The sequence below is a fragment of the Nanorana parkeri genome, unplaced genomic scaffold (assembly GCF_000935625.1).
Source record: "Nanorana parkeri isolate BGI_ZX_2015 unplaced genomic scaffold, ASM93562v1 scaffold70, whole genome shotgun sequence".
Taxonomy (NCBI): domain Eukaryota; kingdom Metazoa; phylum Chordata; class Amphibia; order Anura; family Dicroglossidae; genus Nanorana; species Nanorana parkeri.
The window spans coordinates 1,476,580-1,499,400 of record NW_017306338.1 but is presented as its reverse complement, the minus strand read 5'-3'; the positions used below and the strand labels follow the sequence as shown (position 1 = coordinate 1,499,400).

At 40.3% G+C, this 22,821-nt stretch overlaps 1 protein-coding gene across 1 annotated transcript in view; it reads right to left on the bottom strand.

Annotated features, from left to right (window-relative positions):
- Positions 1 to 8,000: 8,000 nt before the first annotated feature.
- The window catches only part of COL8A2 (collagen type VIII alpha 2 chain), a 123,086-nt gene continuing 108,265 nt past the window's right edge, over positions 8,001 to 22,821 (bottom strand). The window contains exon 4 of the mRNA XM_018576564.1: positions 8,001 to 10,398. Within this exon, the coding sequence (XP_018432066.1) occupies positions 8,477 to 10,398 (1,922 nt within the window). The 3' untranslated portion in view covers positions 8,001 to 8,476. The remainder of the gene's footprint in view (positions 10,399 to 22,821) is intronic.

Below are 22,821 nucleotides of genomic sequence, written 5' to 3'. Positions count from 1 at the left end.
ATATAAGGAAGGCATTACAGTTACAACCAAAAAAAGTCGGTCATGGATCACACCTAGCACCTTGGTATGAGGGGAGGGAGGGATAGTTGTGTTATCAATCTCAATGGAAAAGTTGGGGGAAGGTGCATCTGGGGAGGAAATTTCATTAGCTCAGTTTTTGAAAGATTGAGTTTTAAGAAATGTTGTGACATGCAGACTAATATGTCAGTTAGTAAATTAGTGACATGTAAAGAAACTAAAGGGGTGAGTTGTGGGGTGGAGAGATACAGTATATTTGAGGGTCATCGGCATAGAGATGGTATTGGAAGCTATGGAAGGTTATCAACTGACCAAGGGAGGAGGTGTAGACAGAGAAGAGGAGGGGTCCAAGAACAGAGCCTTGGGGGACTCCTACAGAAAGGAAGAGGAGAGGAGTTAGATGTGTAGGTGACACTAAAGGAGCACTTAGGTGGGCAGGAGGAAAACCATAAGAGAGCAGAGTCTTGGATGCCAAACAAGTAGAGTTTTTTGAGGAGCAGCAGGTGGCCATCTGTGTCAAAAGCAGCAACAAGGTCTAGAAGCAAGAGTAAGGAGTAGTGGCCATTGTTTTTAGCAATTATTAAGTAATTACTATGTTACCTTTTAGAAGGGCAGTTTTAGCAGAGTGTTGGGGTCAAAAGCCGGACTGTAAGGGGTCAATGAGGTTGTTATCAGTGAGGTGGTGACTCAGGTGGTTGTAGATTAAGCGTTCTAGGAGTTTGGAGGTGAGTGGGAGTAAGGAGACTGGTCTGAGATTGTTAAGATTGGTGGGGTCCAATGAGGATTGTTGGGTATAGGGGTGACCAGTGCATGTTTTAGAGGGGAGGGGGAGTTACCAGTACAGAGGGGAAAATTTAAAATGTGAGTAAGAGAGTGTAGAATAGAACAAGAGGGTGACCCGGGTAGTGGTGAGGGAACAGGGTGCAAGAGGCAGGTAGTGAGGCAGGTGTCAGAGAAAAGCTAAGTATCCTCCTCTGTAGTGTCAGTGTCAGGGTCAAAAGTCGAAAGTAACAAATGTGATGGTAGGCCTGGTACGTTAAATGAAGAAGTTGACTGGACAATGGAGATCTCATCATGAATCTATCTTGTTTTTGAAATAAATATCTTGGGCAGTGAATTTGTGGGTGGAGGCGGTGGGGCACATAGTAGAGAGTTAAAAGTAGAAAATAGTTGATGAGGACTGGATGAGAGTATGTTAATGAGAGTGACAAAATAAGTCTGTTTGGCAACACAGAGGGAGGAATTATATTTTAGGAGGGCAGCTTTATACAGGGTGTAGTCTTGCAGGGATCTTGTTTTACACCACACTCGCTAAAGGGAGTTGCTATTTCTTTTAAGATTTCTGATATCTTCTGTTTGCCATAGTTGTAGTGAACGCGGCCTAAGTCTGCATGTAGTGAGAGGAGCCAAGGTTTCTAGGGAGGATGAGAGCGAGCTGTTGAAGTCAGAAGTAGCTAGGTCTGAGCAGGACAGGGGTGAGATTTTGTGATAGTAGGTAGTCAGTAGCAGAATAGAGAAGAGCACGATTGAAATGGCGAAGGTTTCTCCGGGTAACATTGTACTGGCTGACACTAATAGTAAAATAGACACTTTTATTAAAATAGACATGGAAAAAGTTTCTATGCCCCCTAGCAAATGTGCCTTCCCCCATAAGCACATCTACATTTTTAGGACTATGGGGTGGGAAGTGTATGCCAATTAATCAATTAGGAAATTATAAAAGACACATGTATCAAAGAGCAAACTTTTCACACTAACGTCCTCTTTTAAACAAACAGAACAGGAAATTAAGTATATATCACTAATATAGGCATCAAATCTTTTAAACAAACAAAACAGGAAATTAAGTATATATCACTAATATAGGCATCAAATATACAGCTGTAGGTCAAATCATAAGGAATGTTGCAGCAACAGACACAGAAGTTGAAGCAGAGTAGAGCATAAATTAAATGTGAATACCATAAAGATATGTTGCAGCAGTGAACAGAAAGAGGTTCAAGCAGGGTGGAGCAGAAATTAAATGTGAATACTATAAAGATATGTTCAGCAGCAGACAGATGTTCAAGCACATTGGAGCAGAAATTAAATGTGAATATCTGAGTGGAAGAAGAGAAGGGATGATGAGAAGATTAAGTCATTGTACAGTATGTTGCCTTATCTAAGTGCCCTGACTGATACTTATATTTAAATAGACACTTTGATTAAAATAGATATGGCAAAAGTGCCTATGCCCACATGGCGCGAGAGGCAGGGTTGGTTTTCATTTTTTAAATTTTTAATGTTATTTTTTTAGCATCTTTTTTACAATTAACTTCTGCTATCACAAAGGGTCTAACTATGTCTGCACAGGGGTCTATTAGACATCTGTTCTCCCCTGCCTTCCAATACAAACCATCAAGCACAGGAATGTGCTTCATATTCTGTTTACCCGGCACTTCAGCCAGCTTCTGACAGCTGAAACAGGCAGTGCTGAGAGCGCTTCATGCTTCAGTGATCACACAGCAGATCGGGGTACAGACATTCCACAGTCTGCTCCCACTCTCCATTGTGTGCTGTGGTTCCAGGCGGGGGGTAGCGGTGCAGGGGAGGGGCGACACAACAGCAGACTAGTACAAGTGATCTGGGTGGCTGTGCAGCCGCCCAGATCACTTGTAGTTGTAGCAACCCACCCTGCCTGTTGTTATTGGTTGCTGGAAAGCAAGCAGGACTAGCAACCAATGAGTTAAGGGGAAGGAGGGCCTGTGTTGGGTTATGGCAGGCAGTGGAAACACTGGCCTCTGTCAGCCAGCCATAACCCAAGGCAGGTCAGCGATTGCAGTCCGAACAGAACCGCCACTCAGATAATATCTGGACTACAGTCCGCCATTTAGTGATGGCTGGTTTAGACTGACACACAACTAGTCTATATGTGCTTTGTGGTACAGCCTCTCAAATTACGGATCACAGGTTTGGCAGAGGAAGAGCTGTGTGTCTCTCCCACAAAGGACATATAGACTAAGCTGTGTGTCAGTCTAATCCATCCAGTGAGTGGGGTGTCTAAAGTGTTATTGTTTTTTCAGTAAAGGCATAGCTTTGTATTGTATCAAATTGTCTGTCTTGGAGTCCAGAAGTCACTGTGAGAGCTACATTCATTGAGGGTGATTAGAGACGTGGTGTGAGGATCCATTATCAGAGTTCACAAGATGCCCGTACATATCAATGCCACTACTGGATTTTGACATTTTCTAATGTCTTATATTTCAAATTTCTGAAGTGAAACGCATTGCTGATTAAGTGTTTTATTGCAAGTAGCACTATTACTTTACACTGAATCATTCAGGCACTCATATAATGCAGCCACCCATAGAATGAGAACACCTATGGAGCACTCAAGGTTTGCTATGAGCTATCTAGCAGCTGCCTACATCTCTCACACACACCTCATTCCTACAAAGAAAACTCCAGACAGAACAAAGTTCAGATATTTTATTAGGAAACTGTCTCTATGTTATCCAGTCAGCAAAAACATAGGCAGTCAGCTCTGGCTGGACAGGAAAACCCCCCAGTAGACATCCTGTTTCAGCCACCCACAGACAGGGGCCCAGATAGTGTGCAGCACAGGGCAAATTCTCAGTAGAACATCATTTATAACCATGTGTCAGATGACAGCTTCTAGAGTTCTGCCGATTGCTTTTCAAACCATTACTTTAATTGGTTTTCTTAGAATGATTCAATTCATAATTGTCTTAATATTTTTGGTGGAAAGTGAACAAGTATCACTTTTTGTTGGGAACGGCTTCAAGTAATATATTTGTCTTTTTGATTAATGATGGTTGATTATTACTTGGCAAGCGTAGCTCCTACATAGGTTACTATAGCGCAGCTGTGATGACAGTCTTATCATAAGTGTGTCTTTCATAAAACACATTGGCATGCAATGGAAATGTTACAAGTCCAGTTTGTTCAATGAATATTTAATCAATAACCAAACAACTATATTTGGACACTTGAGCAACATGATTTCTTTAAGGTACCATTCTAGTGATCCTTGTTCAATCTAAATAGTAAGGTCTGCCATGAATTAAGCAAAGTTAACATTGCTATTAATGTGAGCATTTCTTGCTGAAAACACATGCAGCCCCAAAACTAAGAATTGGTAGATGTGGACCTTACCCCATATATAAGAATAAAGATCTTAGAGTATATGGCCAGACTCAGTAACCATATGCAAAAATAAGTCAATATTTTTTAAACATTGATTATAAGAGCACTGTAAAAACACATTATCTAACATTCAGCTAGATGGCTGGTCGAAGATAAGTTGATTTGTAGTTAAATGTCTATGCAGAAAAAAAACAGATTGGCAAGGAAATATTGCCAATATCTTTATCAATGAGATAGCAGAAATATTGTAGTATTTTCTGACTGAATCAATACTGACAACTTTGAAAATGTTAAAAAAATAAAAATAGGAAGAACAGATCAGACTTTCTGCTTATCTGTGAAAAAATATGGCTTTTGTGTTATGAGAAGTACTGCTAGTTACTGCAAACTAGGGATGCACCGATACCAGTTTTTCGGTATCGAGTACGAGTATCAATATTTTTTTCCGGTACTCGACAATGCGTGTGCCCTGATTATCAGGAGGTCAGACCGCGGATCATAACACGTCGCCCGGCTTCCCGATTGCCTGGGAATCCGGTGTTCTTTCGATAGCCGGTGTTCACTTGCCGAGGCTGCCTGGTTTCCTTACGTGCCGCCTGGCTTCCAGATTGGAAAGGAAGCTGGCTCCATGCTCCCTCAGCACTATCGGTCAGAGGGAGATCTCCCTCTGATCGGAAGTTCCGGTATCGGAAGTAAGTATCAGAGCATTTGGGAGTGTACGAGTACTCACCCAAATACTCGCTATCGGCGCCAATACCCATACTAGTATCAGTATCGGTGCATCCCTTCTGCAAACCCAAGCAAGCAAGCTTGCCCACGAAAGAGTATATATTTATAAAATTTAGAGGATTAAGTAAATTGCACCTGTGCCCAGAATATGGACCATAAATATTTACATATTCTTAACAAGCAGTAAAAGTGTTTAAAAATAAGCTAACCCTCACTTCTCTAGCTGGTTGATCTCTGAAGTAATTAATTCTCAAAGATCCCAAAAGATCACAACTAAAGGCTCAATTCATTGCCTCTGTTGTAAATTTTGAAGATGAATTTGTCCTAAATGCCTATAACTGCAGGAGCACACGTTGGCTTGTTTTAGAGTACTTTTACTGCATGTACAGAATATGTAAATACTTTTGTGTGCAGCGTCTGGGCACAGGTTCACTTTAACATATTATACCAGCATAAATAAATTTAGATCCTTCATCAACCACCCTTGGGACACATTCATAAATGAGTATGTAAGAATCTCAATGCATATATGTCTTTGGATTCGATTAGTAGAGAACTTTAGACATGTTTACCTAGGTATAGACTCTGCAAGAAGAGCTTGAGATTGTGGATTGGCTTGGGTTTCCTCTCTAGAATCAGAAAGTAAGCAAATTGTTTTGTTTTAATTCAGGGGAAAATGAATTCTTCCCATGAATCTGTTTCAGATGCTCTTTACGGCACTGTGTCTGCACACTATATGGGAAAACATTATATGAACACCACCAGAGTAGGCTTAGAGACTTTCACAGACTTGTGATCATGGCATATTCACAGCCTGCACCTGCAGTGACATGGCTAATATTAGCTGCAAAGTAAAAAAACATCTCATTACAATTCAAGCATAATCAATACAAATCCAATAATATTAGCAGGACCAAACAGGAATGATATCTTTAAAACCACTGTCAAGACTGAGGTTATTTTGCACTAAATGAATATATAACATTGGTAAGTAGGGCATAGCACCATTTCAAACAATTGAATATAAACAATACAATAAACAGTATTTTATTAAAAAAGGCACTGAATGATGAAATGAAACATTGAAAGACCCCTCCCATCCCACGCAAAAATAAAATAACATAGGCATCATACAATGGTATTATCTAAACAAATTACATGAGACATACATCCACTAAAACCTTTTGTGCCTAATATTTGAGAATGCATTGTATAACATTCTTCATTCTATCATGGTGCAAAATATAATAGTGTTCACATAAAGTTGGTCAAGTAGGCTCCAAATGTCTTATACAATTTGGGATTTTTAGTTTTCATACAGTTGATTGTCATAAAAGCCCTGGGGTTTTTTTTGTAAATGTTTGCATGAGAAAAGACCGTGTGCCACATTATGTAATTCAAAAAGAGACTTTATAGATTAGGCCAGGTACCATAGAAAACAACAATGTACAATAACTTTGTAAAAACTGGTCAACCTCCATAAACAACTGTCAAAAAACAGATACATGAAATTAGTGATTGTACCAGCAGATGTGATTCAGATTCATATAATAAATTACTCAATGCTTAGTATAATTTGAAATTTGTCTCGCTTTTGCAACAAAAAAGTTGAGAGCCTCTACATTTGTCCCCTAGCTACTGGTGGTTAGCAGTGTCCTATATGGAACTCTCACTAACCAGCTGGTGTGCTAGTCCTGCTGTCCAACTGCAAGGCTACCAATCGTCAGCAAAGCTTTTTGTTTCTGGGGGAAGCCCTATTTGTTACTTAGCTGCACTGTTAAAACAACTGATTAGTTGGGATTTCCAGTAGGATGTCCCTGCCTATCAGCAGCATGAAGTTAAGTGTGAGTGATTTTCATTTTGCATACATATTCCTGTAATTACTACTCCAACATAAAATAGTCTAGCCATATTGATTGTGCATACATTTAGATTCTTAAAAAATCCAAATTCAGTAGAGCTAAAAATGTTTTGATGATTTGTGATGTGAACTGCTCAAGCCAGTTGAGTCAGCCAGCAGGTTAAAATAATAATTTGAATAACTAAAGTGTATGTGACCTTATTACTTCAGAAGTAAATTTCTGCCCAAATTTTAATCTACAATCATCTGGGCTTACCTTTCAATCATTCTCAAAGTCTTTGAAGTTTACAAAATGAATGCAGTTTGATAGCACTTTGTTGAATAATATTAAAATAGTTTAGCAAAACCTGACTGACTTATTCCATGACTAAATTCAATCACTATATAATGAATGTATTTTGGGCCCATAGGAAAACATGGAAACTTGCACCATGCATGTATCACATATATTTGTCTGCTCTCAGTATAATCCCAACACCAGAAACGAAAAAGCTTGTTAAAGGGAAGGTAAATCACAGAAGGAAAAATGCAAGAAAACGCATGATAAAAGCTCTTTAAAATGTACAAAATAGGTGAATTACAAATGCCAGAGTGCAGTGATGTGAACCACTTCCATTGAATTGAATTCCATATCATGACAAGGTTTGTTCCATTGTTAGAATATGACACAAGTGTGAATGAGGCCAAAATAATATTTTTTTCTAAACAGGTTTTCCAAATTAGGATCCCTTTCACCAGTTTGTACACACAATACTGATTATTTTGTTATGCACCAACAAACAATGAATATTGATGCTAATTAAAGCTTGTAATCCTTGAACTGTTTAAATGTTATGATTTCAGGTCAATATTTCTTTTGTTAGCAAGTAGTTTGCTAACATGGGTCCTGCAGACCAATTAACAGGACTGTGTTAATTTAGGGTCTACTATTTCATGTATAGAAGTTTGAATAGGACTTCCCTGAAGATAGCATTGCATCTAAACAATGGAAATGACTAAAGGCTTTTTCCTGGGCCAAATGCTTCACAGTAGTACTCCCATTTTATTTGCTTAGTACTTAGTTCACAAGGCAAAAAGATAACAGATAACCTAGTTAAATGTTCTCTCTAAATCTTCGTATTATACAGAACTAAACAAAACTTAACCCAATGTATTTCTGAGCTTAGTCATACCTTTTATCAGGCCATCAAATGCAACATCGCATATGGAATACAAAAAGAAAAAAAAACCCCAAAAACAAAATATGAGTGTACATTTCTTAATAGTCAGAATACAGAAAGTCTGAAACCATGATCAACCTGGCAGAACCATCATCATTGCGCTAAGTGTAAGTGCAGTGTTTTCACAACTACAATACTATTCAACATATGTCGCAGATACAGATAAATTACAAAGAAGGAAACACAATACTTTGGAACATCTGAAAATCCTATAATGTTCTAAGATGAAGAACATCAAATTGCATGGTATGGCCTTCTGTGCCAGAAGCTTGCAGGCCTGTCCTGTTTAGGTCACTATGTAAGAATGTGACCTTAATGCAAACTTTGTCAGAAGAGGAACTTAGAAAGGTCTTGCTTCAATTTGACCCCTCAAACAAGTATTCATGTCTTCTCTGTGCTTTTTCCCCAGTGGATATATATGTAGGTATAGATAAGTTTCCATTTGTTTTGCATGTAATTTTTTAAAAGATAGTTTATAACTAAGGGTGGAAATGTGTGTCCATTATGTAGGACAGAGGAGGAAGCCAGAGAAAGAAGAATGAATGTACTCTGTTGAGTATAATCCATTGGCTTGATCTGAAGGCATCTGAACCCAAACTTGGTCATTTTCCTTAAGTTCTAGTACTGCACTTCCAGAAGCTTGGTCCATATAACCCTTCTTATATTCATCATAAGTGTAGGTAGCAGGTACATTGTTCTTATACAAAGCAACCCAGATGTTGGTGCCTTTTACGTGTACATGGTAAGCGAAGTAATAGATTCCAGGCACGGTACAAGTAAATATTCCAGTAAGAGGATTATAACCATTGTGACCATTGTACAAAGTCCTCTCAAATTTTATGGGCATGCCAGATGGAGGGAATGGTGTAGTCAGGATGGCAGTGAATGCAGGGGCTATTTTTGCAGACAGTTCTCCAGTGCCGTACTGAGGCTTTTCAGGTTTGTTGTTCCCAACAGAACCTCCTTCCACACCTCCTTCAGGCAAGTGTAGACCAGCAATGGTTCCATCACCATATATTCCTGGTGGACCAGGTGGGCCAGGTGGACCAGGCAGCCCAGGCTGCCCATTTAAACCAGGAGGACCTAAAACTCCAGGTGGGCCCATGGGGCCAATAGGGCCTGGTACACCATTTATGCTATTGCCTGGTAGTCCAGGTAGGCCAGGCTCCCCCTTCAGACCTGGTAGCCCCTGTGGGCCTAATGGGCCCAATGACCCCTGCAGTCCAGGAATGCCTGCTGGACCTCTAGGACCTGGTTGTCCTGGAATCCCTCCTTCTCCTTTAGACCCTGGACCACCTACCTGACCTGGCACACCTGGAAGTCCCTTTAATCCACCCTCTCCCTTTGGTCCAGTTGGCCCTTGATGTCCCTGGGGTCCTGGAAGACCCCTTTCACCAGGTATCCCTGGTTTACCTACAAATCCATTGGGACCCTGGTTTCCTGGTAGTCCTGATGAACCGGGAGGACCAGTAGGTCCTACGTCACCTTTCAAGCCAGGCAAACCATTTTTTCCAGGTAATCCCATTAACCCAGGTAGTCCTGGTGGCCCAATAATTCCCTGTGCCCCTTGTTCACCTACTTCACCATCTACACCTGGCTCTCCTTTCTCTCCTATTCCACCTGGCATCCCAGAAGGTCCTCGATCCCCTTTCAAACCAGGTAAACCAGGCTTTCCATATCCTGGTGACCCTGGTAAACCTGGCAAACCTCGAAAGCCTGGTTCCCCCTTAGGACCCAATGGTCCTTGTAATCCTGGTAATCCATCTAAGCCTGGTTTACCAATGACATCAATTCCAGGTTTTCCTGGTGGACCCTGAGGTCCAGGCAATCCCCCTACACCAGTTGCCCCAGGTGGACCTACATCTCCTTTGTCTCCATGAGCCCCAGGTAAGCCAACAAGGCCTGGTTTGCCATTCCCTGGTGGCCCAGATGGTCCCATGGGCCCCACTGGGCCTGTAGCTCCTCGAGTTCCAGCAATTCCTGGCTTCCCAATCCCCGGTTCTCCTTTACCACCTTTCTCTCCATGAAGTCCTGGTTCACCCTTTGACCCTGGTTCACCCCTAAAACCTGGTTGTCCGGGGGCACCTTGCACACCTGGTTTTCCATTAGTAGAGATTCCTGAAGGACCAGGAATACCTGGAGAACCAGGCAACCCTCTAGGTCCATGTTCACCCCTCGTTCCAGGTTCTCCTTTTGAGCCAGGTAATCCTTTCGGTCCACTTTTACCAGGCATTCCAGGTAAACCATGTTTCCCAATACTGGAAAAGCCAGGAGGACCAGCAGGGCCTGGTTGTCCTTGTAAGCCAGGTTTTCCAACTCCTGGTTTCCCTGGGGGTCCCAGTGGTCCTTGTGGTCCCCTTGGGCCAGGTTTTCCTTCTGGCCCAGGTTCTCCTTTAAGTCCCATTGGAAGCACTGGGGGCATATCTGTAACGATAAAATAGATTAACTAATCATAAATTATTCATAATTCAGTAAATAAAGTGTAAAGCTAAATACCAATAAGGTGCTGCGTATTTTACTGATCATCAGATCTGACTCTGTACTAGACTGGTTTGCATATATGGCTTTGCATATTATATTATACTTGGCTATTTGTTTATCTGGCACTAAACACTGGACATCTTATCACAGTTTTAATTTTTGCCAGCACACGTGGCAAACTGGTATATATAGCAGTACACATACAGGCTTGATACATAAGGAAGGTGGAATGATGGTGGTTGAATGTGGTTTTTGGTATTTTAAAGCTTTTCAGGACTTGAAATTGCTTTTTATTTTTGTTTAGATATGATTTGACACCTTTTTTTTACTGGTGACTAAAAAAACTCAAAACAACAACAAACATACTAAAGACACAATAAAGAAACTAATAAGTATGAAATTATTGTTCTACTTTATTTTTACCTTTATTTAACTGAATGAAAGGTTTTGTTGCTTGAGTGTGTTTAAAGGGCTGTGTTTATATTACAGGTAGTGAGAAATTCCAATGGAAAAATATTTTTTATAATTGGATTTTTTTTATATCAGTGAGCTGTTTTGTACACACAACCATTGAATTGACTCACAATGCTGTAATTTTGCTACGTGCAATACATAGGTTTGTTTATAAGCAAAACCCATTTATTGTGGCAAAGCTGGCAGTGAGAAAGAAGCTTTTGTTAGCTTTACAAAGACTTCTTGCAGGGTGACAAGGGAGGAAGACAATGGCAGTTTGATTATCATCTTATTGCAATCTTGCCTGGACTTTTGTAAATAATAGGCCAGTGCAGCAAGTGGTTGGGTTTTGTTTTTATCACTTGTATCCTAGCTGCCATTTTAAGACAGTGCTGGGATAGTGAGTATTTGTTTCAGTACAATTTTTAAAGAGCAGCTTCTGTGGGCTCCTGCTGGCATGTAGGCTGGAACCACTGGCTTTTTGAAACAATGAGCTCCTGGGCATCTGTTGCTTCCCACAGGCCCCTCCATTGGAGAATATATGCTACACTATAGTGTTTACATTACAGTACAGTGTTTATAGTGTTTACATTTTAAATAGTGTGAACCTGTAGCAACATCACAAGTGATGTGAAGGAAGTTCCTCTGAGTATAGAGGTCATACTCAACAATAAATGACTGCTAAAGTGATCTTTTGCTGCTTGGTTGCAGCCAGCAATAGATCGCTATATGAAATGTTCTGGTGCAACATAGCTGCATGACAGGTCTGAATCTGACCAGTAAAGAAAAAAGTAAAATACATAAAAAAAAATTTTTTAAAGTGTAAACAAAAAAGAAAATATTCCCTCTCCAGATTACTTCCCAGATTGCAACAATGAATTTCATTCACATTCACTTTGCAAGTATTAACAAATTCACGCAAGTATACGCACTGTCATAGAACATTTTAGCAATCACAAACCTGTAAACTTTGCTGCCATGCTACTTTGCGCCCTTGTCAAACTTAATCTCATCTTAATGTTATGCTAACAATTTAGGCATTTTAGGCTAACAATTTAGGCACCTGTTTTTCCCCCCTTGCAAGCATCACAATGTAGCGTCGAAAGCAGAATAAAGCTCTTCTAAAGTAAAACACATGTTCATTTTGGTCTTCAACATTCGTTACATAAATGTTACACTACTTTAATAATCATTTTAATCAGGAGACGTTGTTGATCATATTTTTGGTGAACATATGGCGGTGCACAAATTACATAAACATTAAATAGGGAACATTGCAGGAAAATGCATTTTTTCTAACATTTTTTCCCAAAATTAGGAAATAACAAAACACATATCCAAATTTGCTACCAAAGTAAAGCTCTATCTGTCCTGCAAAAAAAATACATATAATATGTTAGGGTAGACTATAAAACCTATAACATTTAATGTTCGGAACTGGGATATTGCCAAAATGGAAAACATGCTCTGAGACTCAAGGGGATTTAGGGAGACAAAGGTCTGGGGACTCAAATGCTTTAAAGGAGAAGTATTGGGATAGTAAAATATAATCTTCCCTTTTGCTCTTTGGAGCAAAATCAAGTTCATCAAATTTCTCACTCATTTTTATTTAGCACCAAGGGTGGCCCAAACTGAGTTTTAACTTTGTGGCTTTGCACAAAATCTGTAACAGCACATTAGACTGGGCGCCAAATTTTTTTTATACAGCATTTGACACATAATAAATCTATGCATATTATACATGGCACATAATATATTTCAGCATAAAGTATCTTTTAACATTTTTAGATATCTATTTTGCTTCTAATTTGCTGATGCCTTCCTACAGTGTAAACATCATGAACGTAAATTGCACAATTTTAAATTAACAGGTTAACTCCCCAATCTTCCTAACCTATAAAAACTAATTGAACAGCCCTCTCACAGATAATGTTTTCTAACTATATACTCCTCAGCTTTGAGGGTGAGTGCTGTGCGATGCCTTAGAGATAAGCCATTAAAGGACATTAATTTTTATTTTTTTTCTGACATCTTCCTGGCCTCAAACTAGTGAGGATTAACTAGCCAAAACAAGGAAGGGATGCTTTAGGTAATTCAACTTGAGGAGTTGACTGTGAAAACCCCTCAGCCAAACTCCACTGTGTTAAGAGAAGATAAATGAGCAGGATAGTGAGAAAGGAAAGTGGGCATGGAGGACTATGAAGCCCATAAGTGATACTTGTTGGGAAGCTGCCCAGGAAGTCAAAACATTTTGTGTGTAATTAGCGGTCAACTCTTCTGACCAGCAGATATTAAATTCTATAGGTCTGGTGAATCACTTTAATGATCCATGAGGTGAGCATTCTGAAAGATGCCTTCTTCCCTTTATTCTTCCTCTGCAAGATAATGAACAGATGTTTAGAACATCTAATCAAAGTGGTGGCTTCCAGATAGGCCCTGGGGAGTTTTGGTAATGTCCAGAGAATGCAACCCCATTCCCTGAGACATCTGGAAAGTTGGAAGAACCAGGTCATGGTTCACATGGAACGCTGAGGATACCCTTGCAAGAAATCATAGCATTGGAACTAGAACCACCTTATCTTGGTGGAATACCCAATAGGGTTCCTTACACTCGTATGCATGCAACTCAGAGACTCTGGAGGCTGACAATATTGCAACCAGGAAGGTCCCACATGGGAGACAGAGCTCTTATGGGTGGTCTGGTGCAGAGCACTGTCTCAGTAACTGAACCAATAAGGGGTTGGAAATCCATTGTATCTTAGTAAATTATGTTAATGCAGACATTTCAACTTGAAAGAACTCAAACTGAGACCCATGTCCAAGCCTGACTGCAAGAATGCCAACACATGCTGCGCTTAAGTTTTCACAGGATTGAATCCATCCCCACTGGCAAACTGAACAAAGCAATTCCATATTCTGCTGTAGATGTGGTTCACTCGTAGTTTTCTTGCTTTTAGCATAGTCTCAATTACTTCTTCTGTACACTCTTCCTTTGCTAGCTTCGCACTCTCAACACCCAGGCCATTAACTTCCAGCAGGCAGGGCAAGGATGAACAATGTTGCTTTGCAGTAGCAGGTCTGGTATACATCGCAGTAGAATTGGTTGCTGGATGGCAATTTGCCAGGGAAGTGGGAACCATGGGCGCCTTGGCCAAAATGGTATTGCCAGAGCCTCTACTGGCTCCTGCCACATTCTCCTGATAAGTTTGACTATTAGCAGGGTCAGGGGAAAAGTACAGACCATGTGAAAAGGCCAAAGTGAGGTGAGTGCAACCACAGCTGTGGTCTGGGCATTAGGAAACCTCAATATAAACCTTAGCAACTTGCTGTATTGAGGAGAAACAAGGAGGTATATCTTGGGGCAGCACCCTTTGATGCACTAGCCAAGCGAACACTTCTGATTTCAAGGTCCACTAATTTTTGTCTACAGTAGTTCTGGGCAGTTAGTCTGCCTGCTGATTTTCTATCAGCTGTGGAGCAAATCCTTTCAGAGCACAATATACTACTCATAGTTCCAGGGCATTGGGGACCATCCCTATAGTGTTGAAGTCGCAGCGTTACTAAACCAGGAGAGTAACCATATGAGCTCCCCAATCAGCCAGGCTAGCCGTTTATCAGGTTTGCTCTTTTGATCCACCACCATAAACTGCACTTATTTGATGTGTAATCACTATTGTTTGGTGAAATTATCCTGATGTCCATTGACAGAGAAATGCACAAATATACAAAGTTGCCACTATGCCCACTTCACCATGTGAACTGTGCGCACTAGTGTCATGATAACTTTGAGACACAGTGCTGCCAGAAGATGAGAACTTGATAAGACTAAGGCTAATCTCTCTCGAGTCATCCGGATCTTTTCCTCTGGTAAGGAAATAGAGGCATGTACTGTGTTGAAGCATGCACACAAATACACCAAGTCTTGTACAGGCTTCAGTTGACTTTTGCTGTGATTTATGATCCAGCCGAAATTCTTCAGCACCTCCAGTACTCTCCTCCTGTGAACTGATCGCTACTCTGCATTAGTATCAAGGCATTGATACTAACCCAACAACCCTCTCCCTCTGATGGACCCTTCCTGTATCAGATGTGGGAGAGTTTGGTCTGAGTGGTTCTGGCACCCTCTGATCGCTCGTCCTGTATCAGATGTGGGGAGAGTTTGGTCTGTGAGGTTCTGGCACCCTCTGATGGGCTTTTCCTGTATCAGATGTGTGTGTTGGAGGGGGGGTTGGATGGAACTTTATCAGAGGCTGTGGCACCCTCTTCTGTGGTTTATCCTGTATGAAATGTTGGGGAAGGGGGGTTGTTTTATCCATGGCTTTGCCCCCCATTATAGCTTTTTGTTTAAATAGCCAGATAGCAATTAACGTGGGTGCGTTATTTACATATGTAAATAAGTACATATTAAAGATTCTGATTTGTAAAAAAAAAAGGGGAAAAAAAGTAACAAGGCATTGTCCATGTAGTGTCCATGTAGTGGTGTATTCTTATGCTTTTTGGCCTAATCAATGACACAACTGCTAGAAGTTTTGAAAATGTATGGCCGATAGGCAAACATATATGAACTGATAATGGGCATTTTCCACTGTGAAACTGAGGTACTTTGGTGTGTCTCTTGAATTGGAACATGCAAGTATGCGTCCTTTAATTCAATGGATAACACCCAGTCCCCTGCAATTATCGCCTGCAATATCATCCTGACAGATTCCATTTTGAAGTGTTGCACCAATATATGCTTGTTAAGGACCCTGAGGTTTGTTACTGGCCTCAAATATCTGGTCTCCATCCTTACCAAAAATACCAGGCAGTACATTCATCAGGGGAAACATTTTGCCACCAATTCTCCATGGATACCCTCATGTCCACCTTTGCCGCCTCATGCTACACCAGCTCCCTTATTTGTTCCATGAAATGGAGACCCCTTTTTTTTAGGTGCTTGTAAAATTTACTCTGCTTTTTGGCAGGCTCTGGTGACTCCTCCCATTGGATAACAGAGAGACGTCACAAATGGTTGAATGTGTTGGTTATGTGTTTAGATGAAGCACTGAGATCTTGAGGAATGCTGAATTAAGTTTTACTTGCTTATAAGATTACATCTGTGTATACAGCATCATGCAGCATCAACAGGAAACATATAGATCATAGATATACATGTATATAGAAAACTAGCATACACTAGACTTGCACTACAGCGCCAGACAATATTGCATAAGCTGTTGTATTTCCAACACCCCTTCTCAACAGCATATGTGTTGCAATATGACATTTAGCTACTCTCGAAGGAAACTGTGACGATCGTTTGACAATGGCTTGGTGAGTGCATCTGCAATCATTTTTTCTGATGAGCAATATTGAATGTCGATAATGGCTTGCTCTTGAGTGTCCAGGTTTTATTTTCTTAGAGTTATTTTATTTCTTCTGCTGCTGCTTTTCTCAACTGATTGGCTTTGTGTTTTGGTATTTTTTCTATGTTGTCCCACGATGTTGGTTCGCGTATGCTTTGTGTCTTAGCAGTATATGACAGCTTGCAGAGTGGTACTCCCTTTGTTCTCCGAGTGGATCTTCTAATTTCAGGTTGTTTAGCAGAATTTAACATGGAACTTAACGTATACATTGGGAGTTCCATTTCTTGTTCTGACGGCTTCACTTTGCTCAGCTTTCTTTGCTGGTTCACTGGGCAAATTCACTTCACAACTTCCCGGGATCATTATTTCTAGTGATCAGTTCTCATCTAAATAAACGCTGTGACTTATTGTCACTTTGTCAGTCTTTGGGTGGAGGATTCTATATCTCTTACTTTGTCCACTATAGCCCATCAGAATACCCTCAATGGCTGTGTTCTCCAACTTGGATCAACTCTCTTTTGGAATATAGGCTTTAGCTTTACATCCAAACACTCTAATGTGCCCTAGGCTAGGCTTCGATCCATGCCACATATCAAATGGGGTACTTTCAACAGCTTTTAAAGGTTGTCTGTTCTGTAGGTATGTTGCAGTCATGACTGCTTCACCCCAGTATGTCTTAGGTAGGTTGGCATTTGACAGCATGCATCTGGCCATTTCTATTAGAGTGCAATTTTTCCGTTCTACTACACCATATTGTTCAGGAGTGTATGGTGTGGTGGTCTGGGGTACTATACCCTGTTTCTTCAGATATGATTCCACTTCCTTACTGATGTATTCCCTTCCATTTTCAGTGCTTATAATACCTGGTTTCCGTTGGAATTTGTTGCTGGACATGGCTACAAACTCTCGAGGTTTTTCTGATGTTTCATGCTTGTGCTTCATCAGATAAGTTGTTGTGTACCTGGAATAATCATCAATGAAAGTCAGTAAATACCTGTTCCCATCTGATATTGGAGTTTTCATTGGTCCGCACACGTCACTGTCTATGAGCTCCATGGGGTGGGTGGTCTTTCTTTGGGTAGCCTGTGAAGTGGGGGACGTGTGGCCTTTGCTTCCATACAGAATTTGCATGTTATGAGCATTTGGCAGGGATGTATGGTTATATCTTCTAATAAGCCTCTCTTTATAATATCTTTTATGGCTTCGGGGTTTCAGTGACCTAGTCGTCTGTGCCATAGATGGATGCATTTGTTGTGTGGATTATGAGTGGCTGTCTTGACTTGTTCATCTGCGTTGATGAGTCTGAACAGGTGTTCATCCAGTTTTCCATTTGCAAGGATTTGACTATTGTTTCATATTATACATTCATCACCTGAATTGAACTGTGAGACCGTTATTAGCAAGGGTTTTCACTGATAGAAGGCTTCCTTCTAGGTCTGGAACACAGAGTACATTTTTCATGAGGATACTCTGCTTGTCCCCTGATGGAGTCAGGCAGTTAAAGAATCCTTGACCGTTACCTTCTGCAGTAATATTTTTCCCATTTGCTAGGAAGACTTTGCCCTTTGCACTGAAATCAATTTCTGAGAAATCAAGGTCTCATCACTGGTCACATGACTTGTTGAGCCTGAGTCAATACACCATCCGCGTGGTATACTTTATACTGGTATATGTGAGCCACTTTAAAGGTAGCGCCCCATGATGTGCCTGCAGTTGTCTTGTACATGTAGCTGCCTTAGCTCTTTGTTTTGTAGGTGCCTCTTGCTTTCACTGTTCGGCTTCTAGATTGAACAGTCCTTTTTCAGGTGACCGGTCTTTTTACAGCGAAAACACGCTGTGCTTTTCTTGTTTTGCTTTGCGCTCTCATGCACCTCAAGGGCTTTCTCATTTTCTTCATTGTGCATATTTTCTTTGCTTCTGTCATATTCATCAATTAATTTCCTTTAGTGTATTCTAGTGTTAGTTCCTGCTCATGTCTGGTTTCTAGAGCGTTAAAAAGAGCACTGTATGACTCTGGAAGTAATGCTACCACGTGATTATCTTTAATTTCCTCTCCAATTGCACATAGTTGTTCTATGATTTCCAGCATAGCATTCACATGATCACAAATTTCCTGGCCTTTTTCTAGCCTGATCTTATATATCTTGCATAGCAGATATAGTTTATTGTTTAGAGTTAATGTAGTCCACATACCTTTAGCTGTATTTTCTTTTCTGATGGATAAGCTGGTCATCTTCCACTAGCAGACTTATAATTGCTTTTGCTTGCCTGATCTCCTTGTCTCATTTCTCCGCGGGTCCATTACTGGGTCTGTCTGTACTCAGTACTTGCCATAAGTCATCTTTGCTTAGCAGCATTTCAAGCTTGAACTTCCATAGCTGCTAGTTGCTATTGTTGAGCTTTGCAAACTTAATATCTGAACTGCTCACCATCATTCAGCAGCTTGGATAAGGCTCTTGTTGACTTGCAGTATTCTGTTTAGTGTCTGGGCCCATAACCTGTTGGTTATGTGTTTAGATGAAGCACTGAGATTTTGAGGAATGCTGAATTAAGTTTTACTTAGAAGTATGTTGTATACATATATACAGAAATACAGCATCAAGCAGGAAACATATAGATCATAGATAAACATGCATATAGAAAACTAGCATCCACTAGATTTGCACTACAGCACCACCTAGTGGTCAAAAGACAATATTACATTAGCATAAGCTGTTGTATTACCAACAGAAAGATGGTGGCGTCAAACCCCCAAAGCAGTCTTCCAAGTTGAAAAAAAATAAGAGAAAATCAAGTGTGCTAAGTTTTGAGACACAAACAGTGTTAAAGCTGGTACTCCAGGCAAACAGCTAAATATACAGTGTGTATATACAGTATGTGTGTGTGTGTATATATGTATGTATATATATATAAAATATATTATACTTCTCCTCCTATACATGTGAATGCTACATAAGTATGCCTAAGTCACTTGATGATGACATGGCAGGGCCCAGATCCAAGTAAGTGTATTCTGGCTGTCAAGGGCTGAAAACAGCCATGTCAGTTTTTTGTCTCCATACTGCCTTTACGGTGGCTCAGAAGTAGCTGGACTCCAGAAACTACCCCAAAATGACTCTTTTTAGAAAAGTAGACCCCTCGATTTCAAGGACAGTGTAAATTCAGTGACGGGTTCTACAAGCACAGTGATGGCATGGTAAAAACGGCACCCATCAATATGTTCAGCTATCTCTCCCTTGCACAAGGATACCATAAAGTATGACTTAGTCACTTGGTGGGAAAATGGCAGGGCCCAGAAACAAGGGAGTGCATTCCCCCTGTCAATGGCTGAAACCTGCCATGCCAGTTTTCGGCTGATCCAGACCCCCTTGCAGCTTTGCATGCCGCAGATCACTTCTAATAGTGATCTATTGATGGTTGCAATCAGCCACCAATAGATCCATATAGCATAGTGATCTGCTGCTGTATAGAGAGTCTGGGCAGAGCTATTACAGAGCATGGGAAGCCCTGGAGTTGTTTCAGCTTCTGGACTTAGTGCTGGATGCTAGGTAATACAAATAGCCAGTGGTTCCAGCTTTCAACCCCGCCTAGACCCGCAGGAGCCACTGATCCCAGCATTGTTTTATAATGCCAACTGGGACTCAAGTGGTTAAGCAATACAACTTGGTGACCAATCTGTACCCGGCCTGTGACTGGACAATGAAGGAGAATCAAGACATTCATGAAGTCATCGTTCTGTTGGCTCTTCCTGTCAGTATGTTGACTGAGAACAATGAACAAAGCAGTAAAGTTCTAATTGGCTTCTTTCCCCATTGTGAACACTGATATGCTGGAGATGTCAGGAGGCTGATATCAGGACAGATTCAGATTGGCACACTAGTACACTTGGAAGCATAATGACGACAAGCATCTAGCTCCCATGTAAAAAGTGCTGAATTATTATCTATCTTACAACTTCTCATGGGCAAGAGGTTAGCCTGGGGAATTTATGCGAAAACAACAGAGACTACAATAATAATAATCAATCAGTGCTGTAGTATGAGTTTATTTTAACATGATGCAGAATCAAATTAAGTGAAACATTTACTGAGCAATTCTTTATGTGGGCATGTTTGTGCAACAAAGCCACTGAAGATTTTCTTTTCATTTTTTTTCCCAAAAATATAATTTTCTTTTGCAATAATGTGAAAATGTCAGCAACAATTCCTACCCTTTCAATTGAAGATAATAGTTTTGTTTGATAAATAAATATTCAATATGAAAACATAATTAAATTACATTTTTACGTGCAAGCAGTGTAAGTATCTGCATTTGGCCTGATACCAGTCCCTGCACAGCTGGGCTGGAGTGTGAGAGGAAGAAGCAGCACATGAAGTATGCTGATATGAGGAATAAATACAATTACAGAAACATGAGCTCATTACTGTGCTACTTCACTCCCTGTCCAGTCACAGGCTGGGGAGGGTCCATGCCAGCTTGGCCTCAGAGGAAGTGCGTTGAATGATGCTGGCCATCAGAATGAAGACATCTAATGGTAGAAGAGAAGTACTATGGGGAATGACTCCGGATTAAAGGTATATTACAGTAAAAGTTGTTTTTTATTTTATCTTATAATAGGCAATTTATGTATTTCATATTCTTATTTGTAGAAAGAGTTCTGCTTTCATTATTTTTAATCACATTACAGTTTGTTTGCAATGTATACTGGGCATTTGAGTAAGAAAACCCATCAGTGACTGATTTATATGATTGTCTCTCTCCAGCTGAAAATACACATGGGGCTATATGACTTAAGGTGGCCGTACACCTTACAACCATTGTACACCCTTGTTCAATTTTCATTCAAACAGCCCATCATGCACAGACCAATGTAGTTTGCGATTATCGTTCCTCAGCACCACTAATTGGCCAATTTGCATCGATCAAACGACCAAATGTTCGTTTGAGCTTGTGCAGTTTTCATCTTGAGATTTTTGTTGTACGAAAATGCCGCTAATCTGTCGATTTTCATCCAACTAGAGGAACGTTTTCTAGCCTACTTAAAAGACGAAAATCAGCCAGTTGTACAGTAATTGCGGTTGTGCACTTCCCATCAACTGGCTGATTTTCGGATGAAAACACCATTGCGGCCGAAAATCAGCAGATAATTGTAAGGTGTATGGGCACCTTAAGAGAAGGGATGTCTCCCTCCTCTTATCATTCAGTTGTCTAAATAGGGCCAAACAGCAGAAGGCCAAATTACACTAGGCTGTTCACAGCAAGGCAGTAAGATATCACACAGAATTGCCTCAAATGTGCTATCTCTATCTACTTGCTGCAGATGGTATATATTAAATATGCATATGCAGTGTTTCATATTTAAAAAAACAAAAACTAATATTAAAATTTGTATTATTTCATCCTGAATATGATGGAAAAAGGAAACGATAAATGTATTATGTGTTAATTAGTGCACACCTCTGATATGCGTTGTAGAACACCAAAACCAGGATGAAGAATTTCCCTCTAATGTTATGTTATCATTTATCATAATAAATGAATCCATGCATTTTTCTTTTCTCGACAGTGTTAATCCTTTGAAAAAGGGAGGCACTAATGCCCACCATACTATATATAGATTACAAGCACTAAAGATGGAGGACTAGCCTCTGAAGAATTTCAGGACTGCATATTCTGCTGTATATCTAAACTAGCCATAAAACTAAATGTGAGAGCTGAGCGTACTTTAAATCCCCATAAAAGGAAAGCAGCCTTTCTCCACTTGAAATTCCCATTTATTTTCCAAATAAACACCACGGCACACATCCACATATGTGATGAATTTGAATTTAATTGCTAAATATAATTTGATTTTGAATGGGCTGCTGTTTCACATTCCCATACCATACTTATGAAAGACACAGACATACAGTCATACTTCACCCGGGAAGCATTTGGACAGGCAGCTCATGAAGGGAATGTAACATAATATAAATGTGGTTATTTGAGTAATTCACAATGTTGTTTTTCTCATTTTTTAGATTCCACTCCCCTACATTATTTGCAGATTAGGAGCATTTACCAGATACCAGAAAAAAAAGAGGAATTTCCTCTTCTTCTGAGTAAAGAAAAATATATAAAAAGCATTGCTTTTAAATATTCATACTTTTAAAATCACATTTGTTTTATGTTTTAGGCACTTCATTGGGTTTATTCTAAATATATAACAAGTAGGGATGCACCCATACCAATACCAGTATCAATGCCGATACAGAGTTGAGTACTCGCCCAAATGCTATCATACTTATCCTGATACCGGAACTTTTAGTCAGAGGGAGATTTCCCCTGACCAGCAGTGCTAATCTTTACATTTGTCTACAGATTGATGTTTGCATTTAATTCACAAGTTAGCAGTTTAGTAAATCAGGCCCTCTGTTTCAAGACGCTGTTCAGTATACCATTACTAGTGATGAAACCTATTTCAGCTGAGTTCGCCCAAGTCTAAACTGTCACTGCCACCCCCTCTTCCCGGGCCAATCTGTTACGGAGAGCCAGCTATACATCACAAAGGGGCAGCAAAAGTGCCCCC